General features: G+C 55.4%; 1 protein-coding gene across 2 annotated transcripts in view; it reads right to left on the reverse strand.

Annotated features, from left to right (window-relative positions):
- Positions 1-26,728, reverse strand: part of SMG9 (SMG9 nonsense mediated mRNA decay factor) — a 46,061-nt gene that overhangs the window by 6,504 nt on the left and 12,829 nt on the right. The window contains exons 3-10 of one of the 2 annotated variants that reach the window (XM_076054684.1): positions 21,997-22,074; positions 18,827-19,196; positions 17,154-17,272; positions 13,775-13,887; positions 9,958-10,069; positions 7,905-7,994; positions 5,819-5,904; positions 2,325-2,431 (exon numbers count right to left, since the gene is read on the reverse strand). In XM_076054684.1, the coding sequence (XP_075910799.1) occupies positions 2,325-2,431; positions 5,819-5,904; positions 7,905-7,994; positions 9,958-10,069; positions 13,775-13,887; positions 17,154-17,272; positions 18,827-19,196; positions 21,997-22,074 (1,075 nt within the window). Of the gene's footprint in view, positions 1-2,324; positions 2,432-5,818; positions 5,905-7,898; positions 7,995-9,957; positions 10,070-13,774; positions 13,888-17,153; positions 17,273-18,826; positions 19,197-21,996; positions 22,075-26,728 lie in introns of both variants that reach the window. The other variant, XM_076054683.1, reaches the window with a different exon arrangement.

The following is a 26,728-nucleotide window of genomic DNA, read 5'->3' on the forward strand; positions in this document are numbered from 1 at the left end:
GGAGGGACAGGGAGACACGGGGATCAAGTGTGGAGGGACAGAGAGACACGGGGATCAAGTGTGGAGGGACAGAGAGACACGGGGAGACACGGGGATCAAGTGTGGAGAGATAGGGAGACACGGGGATCAAGTGTGGAGGGACAGAGGGACAGAGAGACACGGGGATCAAGTGTGGAGAGACAGGGAGACACGGGGATCAAGTGTGGAGGGACAGAGGGACAGAAAGACACGGGGATCAAGTGTGGAGGGACAGGGAGACACGGGGATCAAGTGTGGAGGGACAGAGAGACACGGGGATCAAGTGTGGAGGGACAGAGAGACACGGGGATCAAGTGTGGAGGGACAGGGAGACACGGGGATCAAGTGTGGAGAGACAGGGAGACACGGGGATCAAGTGTGGAGGGACAGGGAGACACGCAGGCACACAGGGAGGGGGAGGGGGGGGGCAGGAGGGGGGATAGGAGAGATGGGATCACAGGAGAGGGGTGTGAGTGTGCAAAGACAAAGATCACCCGTGTAGCCTGGAGGGGCAAGTGCTGTTAGCAGCGAGCAGCAGTAGCAGCAGCAGCAGGACCTCTGAAGGCTACTGGCACTGTGGCACACGAGGGGGGTGGGTGGCCAGTGCCACTCCCGGCCGCCTTTGTCTCCCCAGTGGCGATGTTTACACGCAGCGCCAGGCACTTATTTGAGGCCGAGTCGACCTAGGGGAGGCCCAGGACCGATTCAAATTATCGTCACTGGTGTTGGCCGTGAGTGGGAAGCGAACCCGGGTTGTTGGGTTTGTAGCTCAGGGTTGCGGCTAACCACTACACTACCGCTTGCCTACACACACTCACCTGCTCACCCACACACATGCACACACACACACTCACACTCACCCGCTCACACTCACCCGCTCACCCACCCGCTCACCCACACACACGCACACACACACACTCACTCTCACACTCACCTGCTCACCCACACACTCACCTGCACACCCACACACACGCACACACACACTCACACCCACACACACTCACCCACACACTCACCTGCTCACCCACACACACTCACACTCACCCGCTCACACTCACCCGCTCACACTCACCCGCTCACCCACCCGCTCACCCACACGCTCACCCACACACTCACCCGCTCACCCACACACACTCACACTCACCCCGCTCACACTCAACCGCTCACCCACCCGCTCACCCACACACACGCACACACACACACACACACTCACTCTCACACACACGCACACACATACACACTCACTCTCACACACTCACCCACACAATCACCCGCTCACACACCCACTCACCCACATACTCCCCTGCTCATCCACACAAACGCACACTCACCCGCTGACCAACCCGCTCACCTACACACTCACCCGCTCACCCACACACACGCACACACACACTCACTCTCACACTCACCCGCTCACCCACACACACGCACACACACACACTCACTCTCACACACTCACCCACACACGCACACACACACACTCACTCTCACACACTCACCCACACACACACTCACTTTCACACTCACCCGCTCACCCACACACACGCACACACACTCATCCACACACTCACTCACACACTCACCCACACACTCACCCGCTCACCCACACACGCATACGCACACACTCACTCTCACACACTCACCCACACACACGCACACACACACACTCACTCTCACACACTCACTTTCACACTCACCCGCTCACCCACACACACGCACACACACTCATCCACACACTCACTCACACACTCACCCACACACTCACCCGCTCACCCACACACACGCACACACTCACTCTCACACTCACCCACACACACGCACACACTCACTCTCACACTCACCTGCACACTCACCCACACACTCACCCGCTCACCCACCCACTCACCCACACACTCACCTGCTCACCCAAACACATGCACACACACACAACTCACACTCACCCGCTCACCCACACACTCACCCGCTCACCCACACACACGCACACACACACACTCACTCTCACCCACAGACTCACCCGCTAACCCACACACACACTCACACCCACAAACTCACACACACACTCACACCCACACACTCACACCCACCCACACCCACCCACCCACCCACACACTCACACACACACCCACACTCACACCCACCCACTCACACCCACACTCACACATGCACACCCACACTCACACACCCACACACTCACACACACACCCACACACACCCACCCACACACACCCACCCACACACACCCACCCACACACCCACCCACACCCACCCACACACACCCACACCCACACACCCACACTCACACCCACCCAGGTGTGGGTAGTGCTCTGTGGAGTCTTCTGTGCCCAGGGTGGAGTTGGACTCGTGGCTGGGCTGGGGGCAAGACGGCTTCAGCATCTCGGCCGTGCGCAGGAACCTGAACCAGCACACAGACAAAGATCCCACGTGTAGCCTCTAACAGACTGTAGGGGCAAGTGCTGTGAGTAGTGAGTAGCAGCAGCACCTGTGAAGGTAGACACAGACAAAGGTCCCCCGTGTAGTCTCTAACAGGCTGTAGGGGCAAGTGCTGTGAGTAGCGAGTAGCAGCAGCACCTGTGAAGGTAGACACAGACAAAGATCCCCCGTGTAGCCTCTAACAGACTGTAGGGGCAAGTGCTGTGAGTAGCGAGTAGCAGCAGCACCTGTGAAGGTAGACACAGACAAAGATCCCCCGTGTAGCCTCTAACAGGCTGTAGGGGCAAGTGCTGTGAGTAGCGAGTAGCAGCAGCACCTATGAAGGTAGACACAGACAAAGATCCCCCGTGTAGCCTCTAACAGGCTGTAGGGGCAAGTGCTGTGAGTAACGAGTAGCAGCAGCACCTGTGAAGGTAGACACAGACAAAGATCCCCCGTGTAGCCTCTAAGAAGCTGTCGGGGCAAGTGCTGTCAGTAGCGAGTAGCAGCAGCACCTGTGAAGGTAGACACAGACAAAGGTCCCCGTGTAGCCTCTAGCAGGCTGTAGGGGCAAGTGCTGTGAGTAGCGAGTAGCAGCAGCACCTGTGAAGGTAGACACAGACAAAGGTCCCCCGTGTAGTCTCTAGCAGGCTGTAGGGGCAAGTGCTGTGAGTAGCGAGTAGCAGCAGCACCTGTGAAGGTAGACACAGACAAAGGTCCCCCGTGTAGCCTCTAACAGACTGTAGGGGCAAGTGCTGTGAGTAGCGAGTAGCAGCAGCACCTGTGAAGGTAGACACAGACAAAGGTCCCCCGTGTAGTCTCTAGCAGGCTGTAGGGGCAAGTGCTGTGAGTAGCGAGTAGCAGCAGCACCTGTGAAGGTAGACACAGACAAAGGTCCCCCGTGTAGCCTCTAACAGACTGTAGGGGCAAGTGCTGTGAGTAGCGAGTAGCAGCAGCACCTGTGAAGGTAGACACAGACAAAGGTCCCCCGTGTAGTCTCTAGCAGGCTGTAGGGGCAAGTGCTGTGAGTAGCGAGTAGCAGCAGCACCTGTGAAGGTAGACACAGAAAAAGGTCCCCCGTGTAGCCTCTAACAGACTGTAGGGGCAAGTGCTGTGAGTAGCGAGTAGCAGCAGCACCTGTGAAGGTAGACACAGACAAAGGTCCCCCGTGTAGTCTCTAACAGGCTGTAGGGGCAAGTGCTGTTAGTAGCCAGTAGCAGCAGCACCTATGAAGCGTGGTGAGCGTGGTGAGTGAGCGTAGTGAGCGAGCGTGGTGAGCGTGGTGAGTGAGCGTGGTGAGCGAGCGTGGTGAGTGTGGTGAGCGTGGTGAGTGAGCGTGGTGAGTGTGGTGAGCGTGGTGAGTGAGTGTGGTGAGCGTGGTGAGTGAGCGTGGTGAGCGAGCGTGGTGAGCGTGGTGAGCGAGCGTGGTGAGTGAGCGTGGTGAGCGAGCGTGGTGAGTGAGCGTGGTGAGCGAGCGTGGTGAGCGTGGTGAGTGAGCGTGGTGAGTGAGCGTGGTGAGCGAGCGTGGTGAGTCAGCGTGGTGAGTGAGCGTGGTGAGTGAGCGTGGTGAGTGAGCGTGGTGAGTGAGCGTGGTGAGTGAGCGTGGTGAGCGTGGTGAGCGTGGTGAGTGAGCGTGGTGAGTGAGCGTGGTGAGTGAGCGTGGTGAGCGTGGTGAGTGAGCGTGGTGAGCGTGGTGAGCGTGGTGAGTGAGCGTGGTGAGTGAGCGTGGTGAGTGAGCGTGGTGAGCGTGGTGAGTGAGCGTGGTGAGCGTGGCGAGTGAGCGTGGTGAGTGAGCGTGGTGAGTGAGCGTGGTGAGCGTGGTGAGCGAGCGTGGTGAGTGAGCGTGGTGAGTGAGCGTGGTGAGCGTGGTGAGTGAGCGTGGTGAGCGTGGTGAGCGTGGTGAGTGAGCGTGGTGAGTGAGCGTGGTGAGTGAGCGTGGTGAGCGTGGTGAGTGAGCGTGGTGAGCGTGGCGAGTGAGCGTGGTGAGTGAGCGTGGTGAGCGTGGTGAGTGAGCGTGGTGAGCGAGCGTGGTGAGCGAGTGTGGTGAGCGAGCATGGTGAGCGTGGTGAGTGAGCGTGGTGAGCGTGGTGGGTGAGCGTGGTGAGTGTGGTGAGTGAGCGTGGTGAGTGAGCGTGGTGAGCGTGGTGAGCGAGCGTGGTGAGTGAGCGTGGTGAGCGTGGTGAGCGAGCGTGGTGAGTGAGCGTGGTGAGTGAGCATGGTGAGCGTGGTGAGCGAGCGTGGTGAGCGTGGTGAGTGAGCGTGGTGAGCGTGGTGAGTGAGCGTGGTGAGCGAGCGTGGTGAGCGAGCGTGGTGAGCGAGCATGGTGAGCGTGGTGAGTGAGCGTGGTGAGCGTGGTGGGTGAGCGTGGTGAGTGTGGTGAGTGAGCGTGGTGAGTGAGCGTGGTGAGCGTGGCGAGTGAGCGTGGTGAGTGAGCGTGGTGAGCGTGGTGAGCGAGCGTGGTGAGTGAGCGTGGTGAGTGAGCGTGGTGAGCGTGGTGAGCGAGCGTGGTGAGCGTGGTGAGTGAGCGTGGTGAGCGTGGTGAGTGAGCGTGGTGAGCGAGCGTGGTGAGCGAGCGTGGTGAGCGAGCATGGTGAGCGTGGTGAGTGAGCGTGGTGAGCGTGGTGAGTGAGCGTGGTGAGTGAGCGTGGTGAGCGTGGCGAGTGAGCGTGGTGAGTGAGCGTGGTGAGCGTGGTGAGCGAGCGTGGTGAGCGTGGTGAGTGAGCGTGGTGAGCGTGGTGAGTGAGCGTGGTGAGTGAGCGTGGTAAGTGAGCGTGGTGAGTGAGCGTGGTGAGCGAGCGTGGTGAGCGTGGTGAGCGTGGCGAGTGAGCGTGGTGAGTGAGCGTGGTGAGTGAGCGTGGTGAGCGTGGTGAGCGAGCGTGGTGAGTGAGCGTGGTGAGTGAGCGTGGTGAGCGTGGTGAGCGAGCGTGGTGAGTGAGCGTGGTGAGTGAGCGTGGTGAGCGTGGTGAGCGAGCGTGGTGAGCGTGGTGAGTGAGCGTGGTGAGCGTGGTGAGCGAGCATGGTGAGCGTGGTGAGTGAGCGTGGTGAGCGTGGTGAGCGAGCATGGTGAGCGTGGTGAGTGAGCGTGGTGAGCGTGGTGAGCGAGCGTGGTGAGCGTGGTGAGTGAGCGTGGTGAGCGTGGTGAGCGAGCGTGGTGAGCGTGGTGAGTGAGCGTGGTGAGCGTGGTGAGCGAGCATGGTGAGCGTGGTGAGTGAGCGTGGTGAGCGTGGTGAGTGAGCGTGGTGAGTGAGCGTGGTGAGCGAGCGTGGTGAGCGTGGTGAGTGAGCGTGGTGAGTGAGTGTGGTGAGCGTGGTGAGTGAGCGTGGTGAGCGAGCGTGGTGACCGAGCGTGGTGAGCGAGCGTGGTGAGTCACCGGTAGAGGCGAGTATCCCACGGTGAGTCTTGCACCACGAGCAGCACGTGGCACACGGTAAGCAGCAGAGCAGCCAACTGGAGAGACTACAACCACCACCACAACCACAACCATTACAACAACCACAACCACCACAACGATTACCACCACAACCATCACAACCACCACCACAACCACAACCATTACCACCACCACCACAACCACAACCACCACAACCATCACCACAACCACCACCACAACCACAACCATTACCACCACCACCACCACAACCATTACCACCACCACCACAACCATCACCACAACCACCACAACCACCACAACCACCACAACCATCACCACCACCACAACCACCACAACCATCACCACAACCACCACAACCATCACCACAACCATTACCACAACCATTACCACAACCATTACAACCACCACAACCATCACCACAACCATCACAACCACCACAACCATTACCACCACAACCACCACAACCACCACAACCATCACCACCACCACAACCACCACAACCATCACCACAACCACCACAACCATCACAACCACCACAACCATCACCACAACCATCACCACAACCATTACCACAACCACCACCACCACAACCACCACAACCATCACCACAACCACAACCATTACCACATCCACCACCACAACAACCACCACAACCACCACCACCACCACAACCACCATAACCACCACAACCACCAACACAACCACCACCACAACCATTACCACATCCACCACCACAACAACCACACAACCATCACCACAACCACAACCACCACAACCACCACAACCATTACCACCACAACCACCACAACCACCACAACCACCACCACAACCATCACCACAACCACCACCACAACCACCACCACCACAACCACCACCACAACCACCACCACAACCACCACCACAACCATCACCACAACCACCACCACAACCATCACCACAACCACCACCACAACCACAACCATCACCACCACCACAACCACCACCCCAACCACCACAACAACCATCACCACCACCACAACCACAACCACCACAACAACCATCACCACCACAACCATCACCACCACAACCATTACCACCACAACCACATCAACTACAACCACAACCACCACAACAACCATCACCACCACCACAACTACAACCACAACCACCACAACCACCACAACAATCACAGCAACCACATCAACAACAACATTAACAACCACAACAACCACCACCACAACCACTACCACAACAACCATTACCACCACAACAACTACAACCACTACCACCACAACCACCACATCAACAACTACAACCACAACCACCACAACAACCACCAAAACAACAACCACAACCACCACCAAAACAATCACAACAACAACATCAACCACATCAACAAGAACATTAACAACCACCACAACCAACAACAACCACATCAACAACAACCACAACCACCACCACAGCCACCACCACAACAACCACCACAACAACCACCACAACAACAACCACAATTGTTGATGTTGTTGTTGTAGCTGTACTAGTCGTGGTTGTAGTGGTGTTTGTGGTGGTTGTTGTTGTGGTGGTGGTTGTTGTTGTGGTGGTTGTTGTTGTTGTTGTGGTGGTGGTACCCACGTGCACCTCCACAAACGTGTACGAGTAGTTGTGGTGATGGTTGTGGTGGTGGTTGTGGTGGTTGTTGTGGTTGTTGTGGTGGTAGTTGTGGTGGTAGTTGTGGTTGTGGTAGTTTTGGTTGTGGTAGTTGTGGTGGTTGTTGTGGTTGTGGTGGTTGTGGTGGTGGTAGTTGTTCTGGTAGTTGTGGTAGTGGTGGTAGTGGTGGTTGTGGTAATTGTGGTGGTAGTTGTGGTTGTAGTGGTAGTTGTTGTTGTGGTGTTGGTGGTGGTACCCACGTGCATCTCCACGAATGTGTACTAGTAGTTGTGGTAGTTGTGGTTGTTGTTGTGGTGGTTGTGGTAGTAGTTGTGGTAGTTGTTGTGGTGGTTGTGGTAGTAGTTGTGGTAGTTGTGGTAGTAGTTGTTGTTGTGGTAGTTGTTGTTGTTGTGGTGTTGGTGGTGGTACCCACGTGCACCTCCACAAACGTGTGTGGCAGGGAGAACTCCTGGGGAAGTTTACGTTCGTTGTTGATGAAGTGGTCCAGCACAGACGCACTCAGCACTGGCTGGGGGGGGGGGCACGGGGGGGGGGGGCACGGGGGGGGGGCACGGGGGGGGGCACGGGGGGCCACGGGGGGGGGCACGGGGGGGCACGGGGGGGGCACGGGGGGGGGCACGGGGAGAGTGACAATTTGACTGTGAGCGTGTGGGTGAGTGTGTGAATGAGAGGGTGGGCGAGTGTATAAATGAGAGGGTGAGTGTGTGGGTGAGTGTGGGTGAGTGAGGGTGAGTGAGGGTGAGTGTGTGGGTGAGTGTGTGGGTGAGTGTGTGGGTGAGTGTGAAGGTGAATGTGTGGGTGAATGTGTGGGTGAGTGTGTGAATGAGAGGGTGGGTGAGTGTGTGAATGAGAGGGTGAATGTGTGGGTGAGTGTGGGTGAGTGAGGGTGAGTGTGTGGGTGAGTGTGTGGGTGAGTGTGTGGGTGAGTGTGAAGGTGAGTGTGTGAATGAGAGGGTGAACGTGTGGGTGAGTGTGTGGGTGAGTGTGTGGGTGAGTGTGGGTGAGTGAGGGTGAGTGTGTGGGTGAGTGTGTGGGTGAGTGTGTGGGTGAGTGTGTGGGTGAGTGTGTGGGTGAGTGTGTGGGTGAGCGTGTGGGTGAGTGTGTGCGTGAATGTGTGGGTGAGTGTGAGGGTGAGTGTGTGCGTGAGTGTGTGGGTGAGTGTGTGCGTGAGTGTGTGGGTGAGTGTGTGAATGAGAGGGTGAGCGTGTGGGTGAGTGTGTGGGTGAGCGTGTGGATGAGTGTGTGGGTGAGTGTGGGTGAGTGTGCGTGTGAATGAGAGGGCGAACGTGTGAGGGTGAGCGTGTGGGTGAGCGGGTGAGGGTGGTCGTGTGGTTGAGCACATGGGTGAGCGTTTGAGATGTCCAGGTGAGCATCTGGGTGAGCGTGAGTGGGTGAGCGTGTGGGGTGAGCGTGCGGGTGAGTGAGAGGGTGAGCGTATGAGGGTGTGAGTGTGTAAGCGTGTGAGTGGGTTAGTGTGTGAGTGTGTGAGCGAGGTGAGCGTGTGAGTCTGTGAGCGTGGTGAGTGTGTGAGCGTGTGAGCGTGGTGAGTGTGTGAGCGTGTGAGTGTGTGAGTGTGTGAGCGTGTGAGCGTGGTGAGTGTGTGAGCGTGTGAGTGTGTGAGTGTGTGAGCGTGTGAGCGTGGTGAGTGTGTGAGTGTGTGAGCGTGGTGAGTGTGTGAGTCTGTGAGCGTGTGAGTGTGTGAGTGTGTGAGCGTGTGAGCGTGGTGAGTGTGTGAGTGTGTGAGCGTGGTGAGTGTGTGAGTCTGTGAGCGTGGTGAGTGTGTGAGCGTGTGAGTGTGTGAGCGTGGTGAGTGTGTGAGTCTGTGAGCGTGGTGAGTGTGTGAGCGTGTGAGCGTGTGAGTGTGTGAGTGTGTGAGCGTGGTGAATGTGTGAGTGTGTGAGCGAGGTGAGCGTGTGAGCGTGTGAGCGTGGTGAGTGTGTGAGCGTGTGAGTGTGTGAGTGTGTGAGCGTGTGAGCGTGGTGAGTGTGTGAGCGTGGTGAGCGTGGTGAGTGTGTGAGCGTGTGAGTGTGTGAGTGTGTGAGCGTGTGAGCGTGGTGAGTGTGTGAGTGTGTGAGCGTGGTGAGTGTGTGAGCGTGTGAGTGTGTGAGTGTGTGAGCGTGGTGAGTGTGTGAGTGTGTGAGCGTGGTGAGTGTGTGAGCGAGGTGAGCGTGTGAGTCTGTGAGCGTGGTGAGAGTGTGAGAGTGTGAGTGTGTGAGTGTGTGAGCGTGTGAGTGTGTGAGCGTGGTGAGAGTGTGAGTGTGTGAGCGTGGTGAGAGTGTGAGTGTGTGAGTGTGGTGAGAGTGTGAGTGTGTGAGTGTGTGAGCGTGTGAGCGGGGTGAGCGTGTGAGTGTGTGAGTGTGTGAGTGTGTGAGCGTGTGAGTGTGGTGAGTGTGTGAGTGTGTGAGCGTGGTGAGCGGGGTGAGCGTGTGAGCGTGGTGAGCGTGGTGAGCGTGGTGAGCGTGTGAGCACACCTGCGTGTCCAGGAAGAACACGCGCTCCTGGCTGATGAAGAGCTCCACGCCGCTGGTGTGGTGACTCGCTCGCTCACGGCTCTCCTGGCTCTGGGAGCGGAATGCGTGGAGCCTGCACACACGTACACACACACACGTACACACACACTTACACACACACTTACACACACACTTACACACACACACTTACACACTTACACACACACTTACATACACACACGTACACACACACGTACAAAGACAAAGACAAAGATCCCCCGTATAGCCTTAACAGACTGTAGGGGCAAGTGCTGTTAGCGAGCACCTATGAAGGCCGGAACGGTACACGAGGGGGTGGGTGGCCAGCACCACGCCCGACCGCCTTTGTCTCCCCAGTGGCAATGTTTTTTATCCACCGCACCAGGTACTCATTTGAGGCTGAGTCGACCTAGGGGAGGCCCGGGACCGGTTCAGATAATCGTCACTGGTGTTGGCCGTGAGCGGGAATCGAACCCGGGTCGCCAGGTACATAGCGCAGCGCGCTAACCGCTACACTGTGTACGTGTACACACACGTACACACACACTTACACACACACTTACACACACACACGTACACACACATGTACACACACACTTACACACACACTTACACACATGTACACACACTTACACACACACTTACACACACACTTACAAACACACTTACACACACACACTTACACACTTACACACACACTTACACACACACACTTACACACACACACACGTACACACACACTTACACACACACACACTTACACACACACACACTTACACACACACTTACATACACACACGTACACACACACACGTACACACACACTTACACACTTACACACACACACGTACACACACACGTACACACACACACACACGTACACACACACTTACACACACACTTACACACACACGTATACACACACGTACACACACACTTACACACACACTTACACACACACACACGTACACACACACGTACACACACTTACACACACGTACACACACACTTACACACACACGTACACACACTTACACACAGTTACACACACACACGTACACACACACTTACACACACACTTACACACTTACATACACACGTACACACACACACACTTACACACACACACACGTACACACACACTTACACACACACTTACACACACGTACGTACACACACACGTACACACACACTTACACACACACGTACACACACACTTACACACTTACACGTACACACACACTTATACACACACTTATACACGTACACACGTACACACACACGTACACACACACTTACTCACTTACACACACACGTACACACACACGTACACACATACTTACACACACACTTACACACACACGTACACACACACGCACGTACACACACACTTACACACACACGTACACACACTTACACAACAACAACCGCCATTCACCACTAAGTGGCGGTGACGTCACCACGACGCTTGTGCCAGGCTATGTGCACCCTGAGGCCACGTGAAGTGTCGAACGCCCGCTGGCAGGAGGTCACGGGGCAGACCCAGGTGCCACGGGTCGACTGACTGAGATGACTGGCTGATGCACCACCTGTGCCCTCTACTGTGCCAACCTGCTGTGCTTTAGCCACCCAGCGCTCCGCTCGTTGTTCCGAGCGTCGCTCCTCCGCCCTCCGTTGTTGTTGGAGGGCGACTACCTCCAACTGCCCAGTAGCGTCCTTCACGAGCCTCCTCCACAGAGGCCGATCTTGACACCGCTGGTACCAGTGATCGGCAAATCCACTCAGCTCCACGTCCTCCTGTACCACATCACTCCATCTCTTCTCTAGCCCATGCCGCGCCCGTTTAGCCCCCTCGATCCGGCCGAACAAAAGCTGTTTCAGCATGCGGTGGCTGGGCATGCGGGCTACATGACCCAGCCATCGCAGCCTTGCCCGCCGGAGGAGCTCACCGATGGGACCTTGCCCAGATCTTTCAAGGATTTGTGAGCTCCTCACACAATCCAGTCTGGTTAAACCCAGGATGGATCGTAGGCAGGCCAGCCTAAATGTTTCAAACCGGCGAAGATGTTCCATTAGGGGGATCCACGTTTCGCATGCGTAGAGAAGGGAGGGAATGACCGTGGCCGAAAAGACCTGAAGCTTAGTGCGGAGCGACAGACCAGGTAGCTTCTACACAGCGTTACGCAACCGATGAAGAGATATTGCTGCTCGACTGATTCGGAGTGAGACCTCTGCTGTTAAACTGGAGCCGGTCATAAGCACACTGCCCAGGTATGGGAAACTCTCCACTCTCTCCACAACTGCCCCATCACCGATTGGGTGGAGTGTCCGATGGTACAAAATACCCAGGCAGGTGCTTAGTTTTGGTGGGGCTGATGGTAAGGCCCCATCTCTTAGTGGCACGCTCCAGTTACACGTACACACACACTTACACACACACACACACACGTACACACATGTACACACGTACACACACACGTACACACACACTTACACACACACACACGTACACACACACACACGTACACACACACTTACACACGTACACACAAACACACTTACACACAAAACAAAGATCCCCCATATAGCCTTAACAGACTGTAGGGGCAAGTGCTGTTAGCGAGCACCTATGAAGGCCGGAACGGTACACGAGGGGTTGGGTGGCCAGCACCACGCCCGACCGCCTTTATCTCCCTAGTGGCAATGTTTACACACCGCACCAGGTACTCATTTGAGGCTGAGTCGACCTAGGGGAGGCCTGTGACCGGTTCAGATAATCGTCACTGGTGTTGGCCGTGAGCAGGAATCGAACCCGGGTCGCCAGGTTCATAGCGCAGCGCGCTAACCGCTACACTATCGCTCCCCACACACTTACACACACACACTTACACACGCACACACGTACACACACATTTACACACACACACATGAACACACACACTTACACAACAACAACCGCTATTCGCCACTAAGTGGCGGTGACGTCACCACGACACTTGTGCCAGGCCATGTGCACCTTGAGGCCACGTGAACTGTCGAACGGCCGCGGGCAGGAGGTCACGGGGCAGACCCAGGTGCCACGGGTCGACTGACTGAGATGACTGAGATGACTGGCTGATGCACCACCTGTGCCCCTTACTGTGCCAACTTGCTGTGCGTAAGCGTACACACACACACACACGTACACACACACACACACGTACGTACACACGTACGCACACACACGTACACACACACGTACGTACACACACACACACGTACGTAGACACACACACGTACACACACACATGTACACACACGTACACACACACACGTATACACACACACGTACACACACGATCACACACAAACACCTCCCCCAATGGCGATGTTTACTACACAACGCACCAGGTACTCATTTGAGGCTGAGTTAACCTAGGGGAGGCCATTGACCGGTTCAATCACTCACCTACTCACCTACCCACTCACCCACCCACTCACCCACTCACTCACCCACCCGCTCACCCACCCACTCACCCACTCACTCACCCACCCGCTCACCCACCCACTCACCCACTCACTCACCCACCCACTGACCCACCCACTCACCCACCTACCCACCTACTCACTCACCTACCTACTCACCCACCCACTCACCTACCCACCCACTCACCTACCCACTCACCCACCCACTCACCTACCCACTCACCCACCCACTCACCCACCCACCCACCCACTCACCTACCAACCCACCCACTCACCCACCCACTCATCTACCCACCCACCCACTCACCTACCCACCCACCCACCCACGGCTCACCGGGGGTCGTCCTCAGGAGAGTTGGTGGCCAGCAGGGACATGATGGTGGACTTCCCCACGCCCTGAGGGCCCAGAACCCCGACCACCAGGAAGTCCGTCTGGTCCAGCAGCATCTGGTGCAATGAAGCACACACACACACACAGACAAACACACACAGTACACACACACAGACACACACACAGACACACACAGACACACACACAGACACACACACAGACACACACACACACAGTACACACACACACACACACAGACACACACACAGTACATACACACACACACACAGTAAACACACACAGACACACACAGTACACACACACAGACACACACACACAGACACACATACACAGACACACACAGTACACACACACAGACACACACAGTACACACACAGAGACACACACACACAGACACACACATACAGACACACACACACAGTACACACACACAGACACACACACACAGACACACACAGACACACACACACAGACACACACATACACACACACACACAGACACACACAGTACACACACACAAACACACACACACAAACACACACACACATACACACACACAGAGACACACACAGTACACACACACACAGACATACACAGTACACACACACACAGTACACACACAGAGACACACACACACACAGACACACACACACACACAGACAGACACACACACACACACAGACACACACAGACACACAGACACACACAGACAGACACACACAGACACACACACACACAGACACACACACAGACGCACACACACACAAACACACACAGACACACACACACACAGACGCATATGTAATGGGTTCCGGAGACACTTGTAGAGGCGACTCTTTATTACAACAAACCACGCCAACAGTCCTGATACAGCCGAGGGACACAGCCGACTTCTAGCGAGCCTGACACTGCCTACGCTCTCGGCTCCTCCGGCTATGACTACCCTAGAGGAGGCGACCTGACCCGACCCAGCCAAGGTGCAGGTCCAGACCTCTGGCTTCCTCGGACCTCGCACTCAAGAGTGTCACCACCGGCACGCACAGCGTCCCAGCCCTGACAAGGGCAGCGTGGAGCTGGGAGTCCCAGAGTGTCACCACCACAGCGTCCCGGCCCTCACAAGGGCAGGGTGGAGCTGGGAGTCCCAGAGTCTCACCACCACAGCGTCCCGGCCCTGACAAGGGCAGCGTGGAGCTGGGAGTCTCAGAGTCTCACCACCACAGCGTCCCCGCCCTCACAAGGGCAGCGTGGAGCTGGGAGTCTCAGAGTGTCACCACCACAGCGTCCCGGCCCTCACAAGGGCAGCGTGGAGCTGGGAGTCCCAGAGTCTCACCACCACAGCGTCCCGGCCCTCACAAGGGCAGCGTGGAGCTGGGAGTCCCAGAGTCTCACCACCACAGCGTCCCAGCCCTCACAAGGGCAGCGTGGAGCTGGGAGTCCCAGAGTCTCACCACCACAGCGTCCCGGCCCTCACAAGGGCAGCGTGGAGCTGGGAGTCTCAGAGTGTCACCACCACAGCGTCCCAGCCCTCACAAGGGCAGCGGGGCTAGGGGGTCCAGGGTCCTAAGCTGGCTGCTGGTCTTGGGCTGGCACTGCAGCCCCTCCCCTGGCAGTCCCAGGTACCCCCAGGGGAGGGGCCCCGTCTACCACTGCTGGTAAGTGCGGCCCCCATCTACGGCACTACGCTCGCACAAACAAAGATCCCCCGTGTAGCCTGTAACAGACTGTAGGGGCAAGTGCTGATCGCGAGCGCCTATGAAGGCCAGAACGGCACACGAGGGGGTGGGTGGCCAGCACCACGCCCGGCCGCCTTTGTCTCCCCGGTGGCGATGTTTAAACACTGTAACAGGTACTCATTTGAGGCTGAGTCGACCTAGGGGAGGCCCAGGACTGGTTCAGATATCATCGTCACTGATTTTGGCCATGTGTGTTTGAGTGTGTGCGTGTGTGAGACCTACACCTCTGCTTTATTGACCTGGTCAAGGCCTATGATACCATCAGTAGGCCTGGGCTCTGGGTTGTTCTTCGTGCTTTCGGAGACCCTGACCCTCTGCTCATGATCATTAAGGACCTTCATGATGGTGAGCGGGCCCGGGTAAAACTACGTGGCCGGGAGTCGGAGCCATTCCCTGTATACCTTGAGTTGCGACAGGGATGTCCTCTGGCTCCCACATTATTTAACATCTATTTCGACCACGTAGTTCGTGAAGCCTTCAATAGCTGTACCGGAGGAATTTCCATTTGGTACAGATATAATGGGAGGCTGATCGATGCCCGGGTGCGGTCGAGGGATGGCTCCCTATTGCTCAACCACGTTATGTATGCCGATGATTTGGTAATAGCTGCTCATTCAGAGGAGGAGTTGGAGACGATGCTGCTGAGACTGGAGCATGCCACTAAGAGGTGGGGCCTTACCATCAGCCCCACCAAAACTAAGCACCTGCCTGGGCATTTTGTACCATCGGACACTCCACCCTCACAACTCCCAATCGGTGATGGGGCAGTTGTGGAGAGAGTGGAGAGTTTCCCATACCTGGGCATTGTGCTCATGACCGGCTCCGGTTTGGCAGCAGAGGTCTCACTCCGAATCAGTCGAGCGGCAATATCTTTTCATCGGTTGCATAACGCTGTGTGGAAGTTTCCTGGTCTGTCGCACCGCACGAAGCTTCAGGTCTTCTCGGCCACAGTCAATCCCTCCCTTCTGTACGCTTGCGAAACGTGGACCCCCTAATGGAACATCTTTGCCAGTTATAAACATTTAGGCTAGCCTGCCTACGATCCATCTTGGGTTTAACCAGGCTGGATTGTGTGAGGAGCTCACAAATCCTTGAGCTCCTCCAGGCTGCGTTGGCTCGGTCATGTAGCCCGCATGCCCAGTCACCGCATGCCTTAACAGCTTTTGTACATCTGGATAGAGGGGGCTAAACGGGCGTGGCATGGGCTAGAGAAGAGATGGAGTGATGTGGTACAGGAGGACGTGAAGCTGAGTGGACTTGCCGATGACCGGTACCAGCGGTGTCAAGATCGGCCTATGTGGAGGAGGCTCATGAAGGACGCTACTGGGCAGTTGGAGGCAGTCGCCCTCCAACAACAACGGAGGGCGGAGGAGCGACGCTCACAACAACGAGCGGAGCGCCGGGTGGCTAAAGCACAGCAGGTTGGCACAGTAGGGGGCACAGGTGGTGCATCAGCCAGTCATCTCAGTCAGTCGACCCGTGGCACCTGGGTCTGCCCCGTGACCTCCTGCCGGCGGGCGTTCGACACTCCACGTGGCCTCAAGGTGCACCTGGCCTGGCACAAGCGTCGTGGTGACGTCACCGCCACTTACGGCGAATGTTGTTGTTGTGTGAGTGTGGGGTGCACCTCCATGGCAGTGTCGCACCACCCCATGTGCTCGTCCAGCAGCTTCACGCTGTGCTTCATTCGCTCCGTGGGCTGCAGCAGCAGCAACAGGCGTGGCGGTGCCGATGGCGCAGAGCCATCTACAACATCAACAACAAACATCAACGACATCAACAACGTCGACATCATCGACAACGTCGACAGCGTCGCCATCACCGACATCATCAACATCATCGACGTTATTGACAACATTAACATCTACAACATCATCGATATCAACAACATCAATAACAATAATATCATCAACATTATCAAAAACTACATCAGCAATATCAACATCATCAACATCATCAACATCACCGACATCAACAACATCATCATCGGCACCATTAACATCAACCATAACATTGACAAGATCAACAACATCAACATCACCCATCATCAAGAACATCACCGACAACATCATAATTAATATCACCGACATCAACAACACCAAAAATAACATCGGGGCAACAGCAACATTATCGATAACATCAATATCACCGACATCAACAAGAATATCAACAACATCACCAATGCTGAGAGTACTGGTGGTAGTGGCGATAGTAGTGGTGGTGGTAGTGGTGGTGGTAGTAGCGGTTGTGGTGGTAGAGGTGGTAGTGGCGATGGTAGTGGTTGGTAGTGGCGGTAGTGGCGGTGATAGACGTGGTAGTGGTGGTAGTGGTGGCAGTGGCGGTAGTGGTGGTAGTGACGATGGTAGTGGCGGTAGTGGCGGTAGTGGTGGTGGTAGTGGCGATGGTAGTGGTGGTGGTTGGTAGTGGCAGTAGTGGCGGTAGTGGTGGTAGTGGCGGTAGTGGCGGTAGTGGTGGTGATCGTGGCGATGGTAGTGGTGGTTGGTAGTGGCAGTAGTGGTGATAGTGGCGATGGTAGTGGTGGTAGTGGTGGCAGGGGCGATGGTAGTGGTGGTGGTTGGTAGTGGCGGTAGTGGTGATAGTGGCGATGGTAGTGGTGGTAGTGGTGGTAGTGGCGGTGATAGACGTGGTAGTGGTGGTAGTGGCGGTAGTGGTGGTCGTGGCGGTAGTGGTGGTGATAGACGTGGTAGTGGTGGTAGTGGTGGCAGTGGCGGTAGTGGTGGTAGTGGTGGTAGTGGTTGGTAGTGGCGGTAGTGGCGGTAGTGGTGATAGTGGCGATGGTAGTGGTGGTAGTGGTGGTAGTGGCGGTGATAGATGTGGTAGTGGTGGTCGTGGCGATGGTAGTGGTGGTAGTGGCGATGGTAGTGGCGATGGTAGTGGCGGTAGTGGTGGTGGTAGTGGTGATGGTAAATGGTGGTAGTGGTTGGTAGTGGCGGTAGTGGTGGTAGTGGCGGTGGTAGTGGCAGTGGTTTGTAGTGGCGGTAGTGGCGATGGTAGTGGCGATGGTATTGGTGGTGGTTGGTGGTAGTGGTGGTAGTGGCAGTGATAGACGTGGTAGTGGTGTTAGTGGCGGTAGTGGTGATAGTGGCGATGGTAGTGGTGGTAGTGGTGGTAGTGGCGGTGATAGACGTGGTAGTGGTGGTAGTGGCGGTAGTGGCGGCAGTGGTGGTGGTAGTGGTGATGGTAAATGGTGGTAGTGGTTGATAGTGGTGGTAGTGGCAGTGGTAGTGGCAGTGGTAGTGGCTGGTTGTGGTAGAAGCAGCGGTGCTGCTGCCCTCTCACTCTCGGCGGTGGCCGCGTTGGCCGTGCCCACGGTAGCCGTGGTGGCGGTGGCGGCGGCGGCGGCCGAGGTGACGGCGGCGCTGGACGAGGCCGTCGTGGTCCCGCCGGTGGCCGGAGGCTGCGGCACGCCGCCGCCGCCGCTGCCGCTGCCGCCGCCGCTGCTGCGGTTGTGGATGTGGTAGAGCGGCTGAGCCGGCCGCTCGCTCGCCGCCCTGGCCGGGGGGCTCGAGCCCCCCCCCGCCGCCACTCCGCCCCCTCCCCCCACCGCCACTCCGGGGGCTCCCTCCCGGTGATCGTCGTCGCGAGGTTTGGCGAGCACCGCCACCGGCTTCTCCGCGCCGCCGCCGCCACCCACCGCCGCAGCTCCAGCCTCCGTGCGAGAAAAAAGGCAAAGGTCCCCCGTGTAGCCTCCAACAGACTGCAGGGGCAAGTGCCGTTTGCGAGCAGCAGCGGCTACGAAGGCCGGCACTGTGGCACACACGAGGGCGTGGGTGGCAAGCACCACGCCTCGGCCGCCTTTGTCTCCCCAATGGCGATGTTTACGACACACACACACGGCACCAGGTGCTCATTTGAGGCTGAAGCCGACCTACGGGAGGCCCAGTGTCGAACGCCCGCTGGCAGGAGGTCACGGGGCAGACCCAGGTGCCACGGGTCGACTGACTGAGACGACCGAGATGACTGGCTGATGCACCACCTGTGCCCCCTACTATGGCAACTTGCTGTGATTTAGCCACCCGGCGCTCCGCTCGTTGTTGTGAGCGTTGCTCCTCCGCCCTCCGTTGTTGTTGGAGGGCGACTGCCTCCAACTGCCCAGTAGCAGCAGCGTCCTTCACGAGCCTCTTCCACAGAGGCCGATCTTGACACCGCTGGTACCAATCATCGGCAAGTCCACTCAGCTCCACGTCCTCCTGTACCACGTCACTCCATCTCTTCTCTAGCCCGTGCTGCGCCCGTTTAGCCCCCTCGATCCGGCCGAACAAAGCTGTCTCGGCATGCGGTGGCTGGGCATGCGGGCTACATGACCCAGCCAACGCAGCCTTGCCTGCCGGAGAAGCTCACCGATGGGACCTTGCCCAGATCTTTCAAGGATTTGTGAGCTCCTCACACAATCCAGTCTGGTTAAACCCAGGATGGATCGTAGGCAGACCAGCCTAAATGTTTCTAACCGGCGAAGATGTTCCATTAGGGGGGTCCACGTTTCGCAAGCGTAGAGAAGGGAGAGCATGACCGTGGTCGAGAAAACCAAAAATTTCACGTGGAGCCACAGACCAGGTAGCTTCCACACGGCTTTATGCAGCTGATGGCAGGCGCATCTTACAGATGACAAGCCGATGGTCAGTGGGCAGATCAGCTCCAGGTCCTGGTGTCAAGGACATGGGCTCGCATCCGCTGTTCCGTCACTCTGTAGTCCAGCAGATGTTCTTGCTTGGACCCAGCGTGCATTCATGATGTTGTGTGGATGCCCCGATGCCGGAACAGCGTGTTGGTAATTAGAAGCCCATGGGCTGCACAAAAATCTAGCAGCCTCCTGCCGATGTTATTGAGCTGATCTGGCCCATGCCTTCCAATCACGCCAGACCAGGTGTCAGCATCATGAGCAACTCGGGCATTGAAGTCACCCAACAAGACGACTCTATCCCAAGGGGCCACTTTAGCCAGCACCTGTGACAGGAGGTCATAGAAGGCATCTGACTCATCGGCCTTGCCTGCATCCCTCCACGAATGTTCATCTTCGGTGGGGGCATAAGTAACCACGACCACCACTCCTCGCCTCCGGTTGATGGGAAGGCGAGCCCAAAGTAGCTTGGGGCTTACAGCTTCCCACACCTCACCGCCACGCTCCCACGCCCCCTTCATTTTTTTGTTCAGAAGAGCCACTCCCTGTTGTTTGGCAGTCTCCTGCACCGAGTAGAGGATTGTCCACCCACCATGGTGGCAGGAGCCAGAGCCGGTCTGCCGGACCTCCTGAATGCTGCAGAGATACAGATGGAACCGGTCCAGCTCCTGACAGAGGAGTGGCAGCCTCTCATCCGCATTGGGCGTTCGAACATTCCACATACACAAAGACAAAGATCCCCCGTATAGCCTGAACAGAATGTTGGGGCAAGTGCTGTTTGCGATTAACAGCACCTATAAAGGCCTTTGTCTCCCCAGTGGCGATGTTTATTACACACCGCACCAGGTACTCACTTTAGGCTAAGTCGACCTAGGGGAGGCCCAAGACCGGTTCAGATAATCGTCACCGGTGTTGGCCATGATTGGGAACCGAACTCGGGTCCCCAGGTTCGCAGCGCAGTGTGGTGCTAACCACTACACCACCGCTCCCCACACACACGTACACACAAAGACACGCACACACACGTACACACAAAGACACGCACACACACGTACACACAAAGACACGGACACACGCGTGCACACAAAGACACGCACACACAGGTACACACAAAGACACGCAGACACACGTACACACAAAGACACGCACACACACGTACACACAAAGACACGGACACACGCGTGCACACAAAGACACGCACACACACGTACACACACGTACACACAAAGACACGCACACACACGTACACACAAAGACACGCACACACGTACACACAAAGACACGCACACACACGTACACACAAAGACACGCACACACGTGCACACAAAGACACGCACACACACGTACACACAAAGACACGCACACATACGCACACACAAAGACACGCACACACACGTACACGCAAAGACACGCACACACACGTACACACAAAGACACGCACACACACGCAAAGACACGCACACACACGTACACACAAAGACACGCACACACAGGGACACACAAAGACACGCACACACACGTACACACACGTACACACACGTACACACAAAGACACGCACACACACGTACACACAAAGACATGCACACACACACACACACAAAGACACGAACACACACAGGGATGCACAAAGACACGAACACACACGTACACACACGTACACACAAAGACACGCACACACAGGGACGCACAAAGACACGCACACACAGGGACACACGGGGACACACACACGGTGGGGGGGGGGGGGGAGTGTGGGCGGGGCTGCTGACTGCTGGTTGTGTTTGTGGGGGGCTGAGTGATGAGCGGAGTGCGGGGGGGGGGGGCCCAGCTCACCACGCGGTCTGCAGGGGGCTTAGCGAGGATGATGGGGGTTCGCATCATGGCCCCCACCTCCTTGGTGTCCGCCTCCTCCTGCAAAGACAGAAGCACAGACAAAGCTCCCCCACCCACCGTGTAGCCTCCCACACACACACGCGCTGTCGGGGCAAGTGCTCTACGTTGAACTTCTTTTCGATCTAAAGCTTTCGTGACTGCAAGGATTCATCTTCTTTGGTTCTTTCGGTAAAGTCACCACGTAGAATGAGAATAAAATAAAATAACACAATAAAAATCTCACGACGTTTCGGCCACAACACAAGTGGCCTTCATCAGGTGAAGGGACGAGACTGTCTGGAGGACAGCAAGCTGCAGCGTGTACAACGTTGCCTTCCAGCGCTGTCCTCCAGACAGTCTCGTCCCTTCACCTGATGAAGGCTGCTTGTGTTGTGGCCGAAACGTCGTGAGAATTTTATCATGTTATTTAATTTTTATCAATTTATCATTTTATTCTCATTCTACGTGGTGGTGACTTTACCGAAAGAACCAAAGAAGTTGAACTTCTTCAGCACTGCACGTAGCCAACCGCGCTAATCGGACGTTGCGAGGGAAGGACAACAAACAACAAACCACAACAACAACAACCAGCGGCAGCAGCAGTTCTAAAGAAACGAGTTTGTCAATCTAAATTACGACGACGAAGACGTCAAAGTGCAGCATAGCTCCACAGCGGCTTCCGAACATCGGAAGGGAAGAGCGTTCCAGACGGGCAGCAGAAGCAGCGCGCGTGAAAGCGCCGCACGGCGGCGGCGACGGCGACGACGACGACGACGACGACGACGACGACGACGACGACAACGCGGTGACCACCGTCAATGGTTATCCAAAAGCCGCCGCTGCGGGGACGAGCCGAGTTCACGGGCGCGACGATGCTTTACGCTCCTTGACGGGATCAGCAGCAAGGCATCGTGGCTCACTTGTGGCAAGCACTTTGTGTGTGTGTGTGTGCAATGACTGCGACCTTGCAACGAATTCGGTCGTTGCAACCAGAAGCCAATGCAGCTCGTCGAGCACCGGACGGGCACGGTGTCGGATCTTGCGACGTTTGGAAGGCAACGTTGTACACGCCGCAGCTTGCTAATGTTTTTTGCCAGACGTCCCGTATACGCAGCGAGTTGCAACAATCGAGCCTCGCCAACGACACTGCGCTGCACGCCAACCGCGTTGGCTGTTTCAGGACTCAATAAGCGGTGGAACGTGTCGTGGAGCCCCGACATGAAGCTTGCAGGACAAGACGGATGTTTTGCACGCGGTGATCAAACGACAACATTCTGGTCGAGTACGGGGAGCAGTGAACATCTTCGCACGGCTGTTGTTGAAACCCTTTCTCATTTGTCATACTTTTAAAACTGTCAAAAAAAATGGTATCCTGTAGTTGTAACTGCTCGACCCGAGCTTTAAGTGTTCTGATACAGGGACTCCTCAACTTACGAACGAGTTAGGTTCCAGAGCTCTCCGTTCGTAAGTCCAACTTTACTCCTGTTGATTCAAACACCTTGTACGGCATGTACACTCAACACGGGGAATGGCTTTAAAAGTTGTATAATCGCCTGTAGATGCCACTGGTTCTTCATGTTCTGTAGATGTAGATGCCACCGGTTCTTCACGTTCTGTAGATGCCACTGGTTCTTCACGTTCTGTAGATGTAGATGCCACTGGTTCTTTACGTTCTGTAGATGTAGATGCCACTGGTTCTTCACATTCTGTAGATGTAGATGCCACTGGTTCTTCACGTTCTGCAGATGTAGATGCCACTGGTTCTTCACGTTCTGCAAATGTAGATGCCACTGGTTCTTCACATTCTGCAGATGTAGATGCCACTGCTTCTTCACGTTCTGCAGATGTAGATGCCACTGGTTCTTCACGTTCTGTAGATGCCACTGGTTCTTCACGTTCTGTAGATGTAGATGCCACTAGTTCTTCACGTTCTGCAGATGTAGATGCCACTGGTTCTTCACGTTCTGCAGATGTAGATGCCACTGGTTCTTCACGCTCTGTAGATGTAGATGCCACTGGTTCTTCACGTTCTGCAGATGTAGATGCCACTAGTTCTTCACGTTCTGCAGCTGTAGATGCCACTGGTTCTTCATGTTCTGCAGATGTAGATGCCACTGCTTCTTCACGTTCTGCAGATGTAGATGCCACTGGTTCTTCACGTTCTGCAGATGTAGATGCCACTGGTTCTTCACGTTCTGCAGCTGTAGATGCCACTGGTTCTTCATGTTCTGCAGATGTAGTTGCCACTGCTTCTTCACGTTCTGCAGATGTAGATGCCACTGGTTCTTCACGGTCTGCAGATGTAGATGCCACTGGTTCTTCACGTTCTGTAGATGTAGATGCCACTGGTTCTTCACGCTCTGTAGATGTAGATTCCACTGGTTCTTCACGCTCTGTAGATGTAGATGCCACTGGTTCTTCATGTTCTGTAGATGTAGATGCCACCGGTTCTTCACGTTCTGCAGATGTAGATGCCACTGGTTCTTCACGTTCTGCAGATGTAGATGCCACTGGTTCTTCACGCTCTGCAGATGTAGATGCTACTGGTTCTTCATGTTCTGTAGATGTAGATGCCACTTCACGTTCTGTAGATGTAGATGCCACTGTTTTTTTACAGTCTGTAGATGTAGATGCCACTGGTTCTTCACGTTCTGCAGATGTAGATGCCACTGGTTCTTCACGTTCTGCAAGTGTAGATGCCACTGGTTCTTCACGCTCTGCAGATGTAGATGCCACTGGTTCTTCACGCTCTGTAGATGTAGATGCCACTGGTTCTTCACGTTCTGCAGATGTAGATGCCACTGGTTCTTCACGTTCTGCAGATGTAGATGCCACTTGCTCTTCACGTTCTGCAGATGTAGATGCCACTTGCTCTTCACGTTCTGCAGATGTAGATGCCAATGGTTCCTCATGTTCTGCAGATGTAGATGCCACTGGTTCTTCACGTTCTGCAGATGTAGATGCCACTGGTTCCTCTCGTTCTGCAGATGTAGATGCCACTGGTTCTTCACGTTCTGTAGATGTAGATGCCACTGGTTCTTCACGCTCTGTAGATGTAGATGCCACTGGTTCTTCACGTTCTGCAGATGTAGATGCCACTGGTTCTTCACGTTCTGCAGCTGTAGATGTCACTGGTTCTTCACGTTCTGCAGATGTAGATGCCACTGCTTCTTCACGTTCTGCAGATGTAGATGCCACTGCTTCTTCACGTTCTGCAGATGTAGTGCCACTGGTTCTTCACGTTCTGCAGATGTATATGCCATTGGTTCTTCACGTTCTGCAGCTGTAGATGCCACTGGTTCTTCATGTTCTGCAGATGTAGTTGCCACTGCTTCTTCACGTTCTGCAGATGTAGATGCCACTGGTTCCTCACGCTCTGCAGATGTAGATGCCACTGGTTCTTCACGTTCTGTAAATGTAGATGCCACTGGTTCTTCACGCTCTGTAGATGTAGATGCCACTGGTTCTTCACGCTCTGTAGATGTAGATGCCACTGGTTCTTCATGTTCTGCAGATGTAGATGCCACCGGTTCTTCACGTTCTGCAGATGTAGATGCCACTGGTTCTTCACGTTCTGCAGATGTAGATGCCACTGGTTCTTCACGCTCTGCAGATGTAGATGCTACTGGTTCTTCATGTTCTGCAGATGTAGATGCCACTGGTTCTTCACGTTCTGTAGATGTAGATGCCACTGGTTTTTTACGGTCTGTAGATGTAGATGCCACTGGTTCTTCACGTTCTGCAGATGTAGATGCCACTGGTTCTTCACGTTCTGCAAGTGTAGATGCCACTGGTTCTTCACGCTCTGCAGATGTAGATGCCACTGGTTCTTCACGCTCTGTAGATGTAGATGCCACTGGTTCTTCACGTTCTGCAGATGTAGATGCCACTGGTTCTTCACGTTCTGCAGATGTAGATGCCACTTGCTCTTCACGTTCTGCAAATGTAGATGCCACTGGTTCTTCACGCTCTGTAGATGTAGATGCTACTGGTTCTTCACGTTCTGCAGATGTAGATGCCAATGGTTCCTCATGTTCTGCAGATGTAGATGCCACTGGTTCTTCACGTTCTGCAGATGTAGATGCCACTGGTTCCTCTCGTTCTGCAGATGTAGATGCCACTGGTTCTTCATGTTCTGTAGATGTAGATGCCACTGGTTCTTCACGTTCTGCAGATGTAGATGCCACTGGTTCTTCACGTTCTGCAAGTGTAGATGCCACTGGTTCTTCACGCTCTGCAGATGTAGATGCCACTGATTCTTCACGCTCTGTAGATGTAGATGCCACTGGTTCTTCACGTTCTGCAGATGCCAATGGTTCCTCACGTTCTGCAGATGTAGATGCCACTGGTTCCTCTCGTTCTGCAGATGTAGATGCCACTGGTTCTTCACGTTCTGTAGATGTAGATGCCACTGGTTCTTCACGTTCTGCAGATGTAGATGCCACTGGTTCTTCATGCTCTGTAGATGTAGATGCCACTGGTTCTTCACGTTCTGCAGATGTAGATGCCACTGGTTCTTCACGTTCTGTAGATGTAGATGCCAGTGGTTCTTCACGTTCTGCAGATGTAGATGCCACTGGTTCTTCATGCTCTGTAGATGTAGATGCCACTTGTTCTTCACGTTCTGCAGGTGTAGATGCCACTGGTTCTTCACGTTCTGCAGATGTAGATGCCACCGATTCTTCACGTTCTG

This window comes from Petromyzon marinus, chromosome 67, assembly GCF_048934315.1.
Source record: "Petromyzon marinus isolate PM22_M1 ecotype Great Lakes invasive population chromosome 67, UKy_Petmar_22M1.pri1.0, whole genome shotgun sequence".
Taxonomy (NCBI): domain Eukaryota; kingdom Metazoa; phylum Chordata; class Hyperoartia; order Petromyzontiformes; family Petromyzontidae; genus Petromyzon; species Petromyzon marinus.